The 10,791-nt window shown below is 39.6% G+C and overlaps 1 protein-coding gene across 1 annotated transcript; it reads left to right on the top strand.

Moving 5' to 3' along the window:
- Positions 1-9,356: 9,356 nt before the first annotated feature.
- Positions 9,357-10,154, top strand: LOC145049736 (uncharacterized). The gene has a single exon (XM_078998103.1). The coding sequence runs from the start codon at positions 9,357-9,359 to the stop codon at positions 10,152-10,154; it is 798 nt and encodes a 265-aa protein (XP_078854229.1).
- Positions 10,155-10,791: the final 637 nt, after the last annotated feature.

Below are 10,791 nucleotides of genomic sequence, written 5' to 3'. Positions count from 1 at the left end.
AGAATTCCCACATCACTAATAGTGTGTCTTAGGAATTCGACTCTTCAATTCTAAAACTCGTATTTAGAGAACTGCGCATAAAGCTTCTCTGAGCGTAATGTTTCCATGGTTTGTTGTAGATGCTCTTTATGATTTTCTTCTTACTACGAGAGTATATAAGTAAGTCATTTACAAGGAAAATGACAATTTGATCCAAGTAAGAATGGCGTACCCTATTCATTAAGTTCATGAATACTACGGGCATATTGGTCCTATCCAAGGGGTATCACTACGGACTCGTAGTGTCCGTATTGAGTTGGAAGATTGTCCTCGGGACATCCTTCACTAACACTCGTAACTGGTGATATTCGCATCTTGGACCTCGTTCCTTGTGGTTGATCAACCAATTCATCTATGCGAGGCAGAAGGTAATGATTTCTAATGGAAATATTGTCGAGGTCTCTGAAGTCGATGGACTTACGAAACAATTCGTCTTTCTTCCTGAAGAACAAGACCGGAGCTCTCCAGGGTGAGAAGCTTGGTCTTTCCATTCCATTGATGCGTAGTTCATTAAGTTGTCCTGGTGGTTCTTGTATTTCCGTGGGCGTTAGATCATAGGGCGATCTGGTTACAAAAGCAATATTGGGCTCTAAGTTTGTTCGCATGATGATGTGATTACTCGTAGTCTTGGGCAGTCTCCGTCCTGAAGTTCATATTAGAAGTCATACATGGTTCATCAATCACAGTCTCGTGTATATGAGTCGTATATAATTAAGATTGAAAACGTAGTCGAATAAATGATTCTTCTTAAACCTCACATCCCAATAAGGAAAAGAAGTTAAAGTGGAATCATCAATTCTAAACCTGTAGAACCTTGATTATATACCACCCCTATGTATACATTCTTTAGCGATAGATCAACCGTATGGGTCTTTGGATTGAACGTGACGTACTGTACGAGTGGTACTTCGGGGAGGTTTGCTGAGTTTTCTTCGGAAATGATAAGAAGTATGAGGTACTCTATGCATGAGTACTTCGGTGTTCTGGAATGACGGCTTCGCTAGAAAGACGTTTTCGGAGAAAGAGATGTGCGCACGAAACTGGTATTGTGCGGATCGAATTGACTCAAGTTGTATGATAATGTCAGACTTACTTAGAAATAAAAGAAATTAGATTTGAACATAAAGGCGTTACAGAAAAAACACAACGGTGCAACTTTTAACAGAGTTACAATACTTTAGAGTAACTATAGGAATACTGCTGCGAACAAAGTATACTACAAAAGGCAAGTATACGCAGCACGAGGATCCCTTAACTGACATGATCTCACAAAAGATAAGACTCGAGTTGCACTAGTTTTAAGCATATTTTAAAATCATACATAATACTGACGATTGGAAGTGAACCTATACTACAGTAGGGTCCTTCGTTGCCTCTTTCCATTCTGAGGTCAAACTCCTCCGGATTCACCGTCGTTCTTCTTTGTTGGACAATCCCTCTTGAAGTGTCCGATTACGCCACATAGATGGCATATCCGAGAGATTTCGACATTGGTGGTTGAAGTAATGTGTTGGATCCGAGTCCTGCAGCAGCTGGTAGTATGTCCATTCTTGTTGCATTTAAAGCAGTGTAACGAACGACAACTACCCAGATGATGGAAGCTGCACTTATTGCATTTCGGTAGGTTTCCAACATACTGCTTGGCTGGTGTAGGGACAATTGGGATACCAGAAGGGATGGTAGTAGGAGGTACAGATGTCGTGGCTGTGAAGGTTGCCACAGGTTGTTGTCTTTTGCTCGCCCCTTAGGGTGATTTGCCTTTAGCCTTAGCCCAAAACTTTCGTTTGTTTATTCTTGGGCTTGGGGTTCGAGGTGTCGTGGTAGCTTGTTGCTCGTTGAGGTACTTGATTGTTACTTGGATTGGAATTATTGTTAACAGTCCTGCTAACATTTGCGTTTTTAGCGTTAACGTGGGTCAGAACAGCTTACACGACAGCCGAGATTGCAGCTTGAAAGGTAGTTGTACCAATCTGAAGAGTTGGTGTTTGGTTGATGGGTTGATTGTTTTTCTTCGGCGACATGATTCTGTTACAAGGAAAGAAAATGAATTTGTGAGCGAGTATGGTTGATCCTAGACGTAGTTTGATCGTTCATGTAAAGAATAAAAGTACGTTCTCGTGGGTTCGACCTACATCCCTATGATGCAGTACTAGCAAAGAGTGGAAGTAAGTTCATACAATGGTCTCAAGACGTTTTTCGTTCAAGCCGAGGTATTATAGGTTGGTGGATAATATGATCCAACCTTTGAAAGAGGCTTGAAAATGATTCCAGAGTTAAATTACTAAAGTCCAAAGACTTGACTAAAGCAAGTTTCAGATAGACTCCAATGAAAGTATGATGAAAGTTTTTGAACAAAGAGTGACACGAAAGTTAGCCGACTGTCAATAAAATCGATGTTTAAGATGTAATAAGTTTGGGAAAATTGAGCTTGTAGTAGGTCTTACATCACATCTAGAGTAGAAAAGTCTTTGACAACATAAAGACCTAACTAAAGGACTTACAGTACACGGTAGTCACATAGAAAAGTGCTACACAGAACTTAGACAGGAACACGGTTCTTTAAAAAAAAGAAGGAAGTAAAGTATCTCCTACTGGCGACGGTCACCCCTATGGTGAACCCTTAGTTCAGCTAGTTAACGTTCCATATCAAGTAGGTATCTTTCGTACACCCTCTGACGTACTCGGAGCTCTATGACTTCGGCTCGGGTTTCAGCTAGGGCTTGCAGCAAGGTCTCATGGTTTCTCTCAGATCTCTCACTTGTGTGATCAAGGCGATTGGTGCGAACGGTATGTATTCTTGCATTGGCATTAACCTCTTCAATACGTTGGAGAGCCGTCCTGCCCTAAATTTCATTTCGGTTAGCTCTACGGATCAGGATTGGTAGAACTCTGTCTGCTGAGCTACCTTCGTTTACGTTATAGAAGCTTCGGTCTCCATTAAACGACATAGGTTGTTCTTGCTCTTCGCTCCATGTTTCGAAGCATTCTACCCAAGGAGGCGTAGGGCCATGAAAAGTCGGACGAGGGTTAGGATTTGGAATGGGAGCTACCGGGGGTAGGTTCTCAACCTCAGGTTCGGAGTTATCATCATCCGAAAGGTCTACAGCATGGTGATCATTCTAAGGGATTGGATGATCATTCTCGGGTTCTTCTCCAAACCATCTAGCATTGCCTTCATTCGGAAGGTACGGGTTGCCGTGGGGATGGAGTCCAACCATGTTATCTACGTGAGAATTTAGGGTAAGGAAATAATTATTAGGCGAACTATCTAGATAATTATTAGAAAATCTTCACTAGTTACATCACTATTTGTAAAGTGTATACCAGTTATATGTAATCAAAACAGGATAGGCCTTCGAATAAGTGACCTTAACTCCAAATTCACAAGGAATATGAGTAAAGCAAAAATTTCATAGATTCTAAGTCTATGACATCCTAGTTACATATATCCTTAGTGTATCCACTTAGCAACTATCAACTTAGTAACGAAGATCTTTTTTTTAGTTCTCAATTAAGTAATTGTAGTAACACAAAATACTCCTATAGTATTTTAGACTTAGGTTCTGTTATAATGTTCTCCTGGTGCTAGTGTTGGTAAGTTTTTAGACTTGTTTCCGTATCACAACCATTCTTGGCCATGTGCTAATCACTCCTCGGACCAGCATAGTTGATCAGGCTATGCCACTCCCAAGACTGACCATACATCCCCGAGCTTACGTGTGATATTCAACAATCGTAATACTTTTGTTCCTGTCATTGTGACACTGATTTTAGTATGAATGCAGGCACGTATACTTAGTTAAATATTTTATTATTTAAAAGTATAAACTCTTGGTCAGAGTATTTTTAATCCCATTGTATTTATAGTTAGTATATATTTTATGGGTTGATATACTCAATTCACTATAAACAATGCTCTGATACCAATCTGTCACATCCCAAAACCGGGAACGGCGGAAACGTTCTGAGGCGGAGGACGTTATGTAGTGTATCACAACAATGTAAAGTAGTAAACAAGCAACAACATCATCCATTGCATTAATAGTATAGTTTTTAAATACATGTGTGCTCTTTCATATCATAAACAACATAATGAATGTTCAAAAATAAAAGACGAGTCTTGACTGCTCCGTCTTCACGAAACCTGGTCGTCGTACCTATCTATTTCTGACCTGAGAATACAAGTTATTTTGAAAGCGAGTATCAGCAATAAAGCTGGTGAATTCATAAGTATTAATGTGTCTTTGATTTGTAAAATTGTAAAGTAAAGATTTGTAAATGTTTGAAAACCCTATAAAATATCATATTTCCTACTAGTATAATAGTCATCTTCTAGCAAGACCTGACTGTTTTGAAAGTAGCCTTCTACCAAGACTCGACTGTTTTGTAAGTAAGCATCACTGTAAATGTAACCGTTCTTCCCTGTTTAACTATTATTATAAAAGTTATAGTCTACCTCGTCGTATATGTGTATGAGTCACAATATAAAGGTAATAAGGAAAAATAGTTTATCTATATCAAATATATCCTACCTCGTCGTTCATGTGAATGTGTCACAAAGTAAAGGAAGGAAAATAATATAATGACTAAAGATGTATCCTTTTGCACTAGGATATTCACGGCGTGGAAACTCGCCGAAAAGGTACAACCGTAGACACCTGTCGATGATCATTTTCCCTACTGTAGCTAACAGTCTTGGGAGTGGAATGGTAAGTCCTGAAACGTTGTAACAGATCCTATGTAATAGTTTCTATTAAACATATTAATGTAAACGTGTTCATGTAAGCGTATCTATGTAAACGTACTCTTCTAAGCGTATTCATGTAACATGTAATGTATTAGTATAGACTCATGAATGAACTGACTCTAGTGTGATTCCTTGTACCTGGAATGGTAAGTAATATCTCCTAATTATACCTATTATAGTTACTAGTAATGTACATGTATAACCGAAATTATGTCTTTGCTACCCAAAGGTACTGAACTGACTGGAGGAACTTTTATGTCTATATATGTATACATGATATATAACTAATATTTAGATGAAATTCGGACGAGTAACCGATGACCTAAAGCCACATCCCAACGAGGAAAAGGAAAATAAAGCGAGCCAACAGTCCTAAGTCCTTTAAAGATTATTTATATAACTATACATATTTAGGCATGTATTTGACAATATAAAAGCATAAAAGAAGTTTTTTAAAACCTTTGAAAGGTTTAATACTAAGAAATGATGACTTGATGTCAGTTTATAAAACGATTGAAAGTATTTAGTTTGATAAGACAGTTTAAGTATAAGGAAAACCTTTGTTTGAAATACATTTGTAGCAGAGTTTGAAAGGAAACCTACAATATGTAAGACAGTTTGATAAAGAGTTTTAAACACGTAAAAACGTTTAATAAAGTCATTTTAAAGAAATCTATTTGGTAAAACAGTTAACGTATCGTAAATCCATTTGCATGCTAGTTATTAATCACATGTGATTAATATAACAACTAGCATGATTCAACTTGTATCCCCCCATAAAGCATTTATAAACATTTAAAAACATTTAAAAGGTTAATTAAGGGGTACGAACTCACCTGCAGTGAGTGGTTTGGACGAACGGATTGTATAGGATGCTAAGTGTCAAGTGAAGACTTGTACACACTCAAAGATCCTAGTTAACATATAATAACACATATATGTATCCAATTAGTCTTTTAAACAACTAATTAACAAAGTTAAGACATCCTAGGACATGTAAAACACCTTTTATAAGTGCTATAAGTCATAAGGATTGCATCTAAGTGTTGTAGGACATTGCTATTGAGTTTAGGGTTTAAGGAAAACCCCTTATTGGAGTTTACGGTTTTGTGACCATCACTCATTGAGTTTACAGTCGTAAACTCATGGGTTTACGGCCGTAATCTCATTCCCCTTTGACCATGTGTTGTTTTGAAGCTCTACAAGTCCTTAGAAGCATTTCTACTTGAAGTATAAGCCTATGGAAGGGATTAGGGCACCATTTAACTCCTAAATGGAGTTTACGGTCCTTAGACCATTTTTCTTTGGGTTTACGACCGTAAAACCATATGGTTTATGGTCTTTTGATGTTTTCAAGCCCTTAACTCAACAAGGAAGGGATCTAAGCAAGTTTCCAAGGCTTAGGAAGGACTAGGGAACACTTTGGCACCCTAATTAGGGTTTGCGGTCCAAGAACATCTTGGACTGTAAACACCTTGATCTTGGTGTTTCTTGGGTGATTTCTTGATATATGGTAGTGTAACAAGCCTTGAGATACTCTAGGATAGGAGTACTTACAAGATAGTGGCTTGAAAAGGTGCTAAAAGTCCAAGGACACTAGTGTGTGTTCTTGGTGAAACTTGAAGATCTAACCTTTTGGAATGATTTCACGGGTGGAAGTGTGTTAGATCACTAGATTAAGTATTATATCAACTTATTAGGACTAGAAACACTTACAAGTTGAAGATCTTGAAGAATTGTTCGATGATACATGAGAGAGTTTTGAGATTTAGATCTTGGATTTGCGAAAAATGGCAAATAATGACTAAGTGTCATATATATACCCCAACATTAGGGTTTACGGCTGTAAACACCTTTGTTCAGGCCGTAAAATCCAAACTCTTGGAGTTTTGGAATAATATTGTTTCACAATAAACCCTAGGGCATCCTCTCTCCTGATATTTCCTGAAGTACTAAACTTAAAACCCTCAAACTTAATCCAAAAAGCTTGAAAGTTAGCAGAAACTGTTCTGACTTCTATTGAATTGAATGGTTGTACAAAATAGAAATTTCGGGTTTTCACAATATGTAAACTATGTAAGTTTGTATTCTCAATGTATGTCGTTTGGGTTGCTATGTTTCATTTGTATTCAATTGTTATGTAATCATATCTACGGTAAATATGTTTCGTTTGTATTCAACAGTTATGCATTTAGAAGATTTGGACATCGTGATTAAATTTAGACAGTTATGTAATCATATCTAGGGTAAATATTTTCTGATCAACTAGATTTATTCAAGATATGACCAAAAGGATCTAAGAACAAAACATAAAGACATAAAATACTATAAGAGTGTTTCAACATTTTATGAATCTTTCATATGTTCTCTTGTGCTTATATTCTTGTGCAGATGCCATGGCAGGTTTTCCCCATCCTGGAGATCCTTATTTCCCTAACCATGGGAATGACGGATAGATCGTGGAGGACCCTTAGGAGGATCCTAGGGAGATCCTGGAGGATGAGTTGAAGTAAGAAGTTGAAGAGGAAGAAGACTAAGAGAAGGAGGATGAGCTGGGCGCGGAGTCCGAAGTCATCGATCCTCCCCACATGGCTAGAGTACCCGCTCACCGTTGGGGCTATAATAGCCCTATGCCCCCTGGGCATATGATCTTGAGAGATGGATCCGGCATCAAGGGCAAAACCCACCTTTTGGGATGGAGCGAGGATTTTATGACCTTCGCCATGGAGGACCCGCTGACCGAGCCCTTCCCTTCATGGTCCGGAGGATTTCAGACATTGGAGATAAAGCTCAGACGATAGCCAACCGAGTTATGGAGATGAGAGCTATCGTAGAGGTCACGACTGCACGCACTCAAAACCTCGAGAGGGATTACAACCCTATGGACCGACTCATCGAGGACCTTACTGCCGCACAAGCGGAGGTAAGGGAATACCAAGAGAGACATATTGCTCTTGAGGAGAGAGTGTTGGTAGCTGAGTGCCGACTAGCTGAGCTACATGGTGCTTTTACTTCATCCCAGGCACCACAGGGGACTACTCGACGTGAGGAGGATCTATCCTAGTCACCCGCTATGATAGACTAGATATTTGGGTATGCGTTAGTGCTACCCTTTTTCTTTAGTTTCTATGTAGGACCGACCCTACGTCTAAGTGATTACACTATTTGAATGGTCGTTATGCTGTCGAATTATTATTTTGATGTATTGTAGACCTTACAAAGGTCAATTTTCCAAAAGTTATGTACCTCTACTTTATCATTAATGAAACAAACATGTGTTTTTTTTATTTATGGATGTTGTTATCTCCTATGTCTTATCTATTCATTTTTATTTGGTAAAACAAGATTTCAATTATAAGTACAAAATAAAGGTCGATAACCACTAGACTTGACATATCTAAATGCGATGTTTCATTACAATAGTATCCATATCATAACCCTTATCAAAAACTTATCAAATTCCACCAGTGGCAGTAGAATGCCGCCTTGAAGATATAAACGACGCCAGAACAATGCAACAGCACCACCGCCACTGCCGCCTCCACCACAAATAAATTTGGCCACATTCCAGGTGTCAGTTTCAGCCACAGTCATTGCTACTCTGGCACATATTAACAACAATGGTGCAAATAGAGGCGGAAGCAGAAACGGAACGGGCAGTTACAACCATGGGGTTACTCAAGGGCTTCAGCGAGCATGCACATATAAAGAGTTTACAAACGGAAAACCAAGACCATTCAACGGAAGTGGAGGTGTTATAGCCCTAACTCGATGGTTTGAAAGGACAGAGTCATTCTTTGAGATCAGTGGCTGCCCGGAGGAAAGCAAAGTTAAATCCGCATCCTGTAACTTTGCCAATAGAGCCCTTACATGGTGGAATGGCCACATCAAGGCTCTAACACTCCTAGTGGCGAATTCAATGACTTGGGGGGACCTCAAAACCATGATGCTTAAAGAGTATTGCCCTAGAGGTGAGTTACAAAAACTTGAACATGAATTATGGAATCTCACTGTGAAGGACTCGGACATTGAAGCTTACACTGCCAGATTCAGCGACCTGACGATCATGTATCCGGGAATGATCACTTCTAAAAGTAAGAAGGTGGAACGTTTCATTTGGGGACTAACTCCCCCGATTCAAGGGAATGTGATTGTTGCAGACCCAACAACGTTCGATAGCGCCAAGTGCCTTGCGCAAAAGCTATTTGACCATGGGGTACAAAAGGGAATGATGACTTCCGTCACTGAACCAAAAAAGGGGAAAGATAACAAGAAAAACTCGGGAAACAAGAGGAAAGGGCAACAAACTCAGAAGTGTACAAAGAAGCAACAGATCGTGGCGGTTCACGCCGCTACCACTCCTGCCACACTAGCACCTACCAAACCATATGCGGGAAATATTCCAAAGTGTGATAAATGCAACTTTCATCACAATGGTGCATGCCGAGAGATGCACTGTACCAACTGCAATAGGAAGGTGCACATCAGTCGATATTGTAGAACACCAACCTAACATGCCAATCAACTTACCAATACTGGTGTAAGTAAAACATGTTATGGGTGTGGAGAAATGGGTCACTACAAAAGAAACTGTGAAAAGGCCAACAACAAGAACACAGGGGTAACGGGAAGAGTCCTAGCAATAGGACATGAGGAGGCAGTAAAGGAACCTGGTTTGGTCATTGGTACGTTCCTCCTCAACAACATTTATGCATGCATTTTATTTGATAATGGGGCAGAAAGAAGCTTTGTGAGGCATATGTTTAAACACCTACTCAACCAAAATCCTCATGCATTAAACGGAACATTTACCAACGAAATGGCTAACAGAAAAATAGAAACAACAAACGATGTATTCATAGGGTGCACACTAACTTTAAATAACCACTCCTTTCGAATTGACTTAATGTCGGTAACGATTAGGATTTTTGATGTGATCATCGGCACGAACTGGTTAAGCCCCCACTGTGGTGATATTATGTGCTACGAGAAGGGCATTCGCCTTCACCAACCCGACAATGAAACCCTGGTTATATATGGCAATAACCTCGGTACGAATCTATGTCTCATCTCGTATATCATGGAACAAAATTGTTTACACAAGATGAACTACGCATTTTTAGCTCATGTAGTCGATAAAAAGAAAGAAGAAAAGAACATCAAAGACATTCCGGAGGTGTGCAATTTTCTCGACGTGTTTCCCAAAGACCTTCCGGGAATACCTCCCAAACGACAAGTCGAATTTCGGATCGACTTAATACCCAGAGCCACACCAATCACCAATTCGCCATATAGATTAGCTCCTATGGAGATGCAAGAGCTTTCCAGTCAATTAAGTGAATTACTGGACAAGGGATTTATAAGGTGAAGCTTCTCACCCTGGGAAGCTTCGGTATTATTCATGAAGAAGAAGGATGGGTCGTTTCGTATGTGCATCGATTACCGCAAACTCAACAAGCTCACCGTCAAGAATCGATACCCTCTTCCCTGGATCGATGATATATTTGACCAGCTACAAGGAGCAAGTTACTTCTCAAAGATAGATTTAAGGTCTGACTATCACCAACCATGGGTCTAAGAAGAAGGCATCCCCAAGACTTCATTCTGAACCCACTATGGTCACTATGAATTCGTAGTGATGCCCTTTTGTCTAACGAATGTGCTTACGGATTTTATGGACCTGATGAACCAAATCTGCCGACCCTACCATGACAACTTCGTGATTGTTTTTATCGATGATATAATCATATACTCACGAAGTAAAGAAGAACACAGTAAACATTTATCGCAGGTTCTGGAAACATTAAGGGCAGAGAAATTCTATGCAAAGTTCTCCAAATGCGAGTTTTGGATTCGAAGGGTGGATTCTCTGTGCCATGTGGTCAGTGAGTAGGGAATGCATGTGGACCCCTCCAAGGTCAAAGCAATTGAAGACTGGGGAACCCCAAGAACCCCAATGGAGACCAGGAAATTCTTAGGCCTCGTTGGTTACTACAGGAGGTTCA

Source organism: Lactuca serriola, chromosome 5, assembly GCF_051521515.1.
Source record: "Lactuca serriola cultivar US96UC23 chromosome 5, Lser_US96UC23_V15, whole genome shotgun sequence".
Taxonomy (NCBI): domain Eukaryota; kingdom Viridiplantae; phylum Streptophyta; class Magnoliopsida; order Asterales; family Asteraceae; genus Lactuca; species Lactuca serriola.
Note: the sequence above shows the minus strand (reverse complement) of the source record. Positions and strands in the feature narration are given on the sequence as shown.

Coding starts and splice junctions, on each gene's coding strand:
- LOC145049736 (XM_078998103.1), top strand. CDS start 9,357: ATGGGTCACTACAAAAGAAACTGTGAAAAGGCCAACAACAAGAACACA.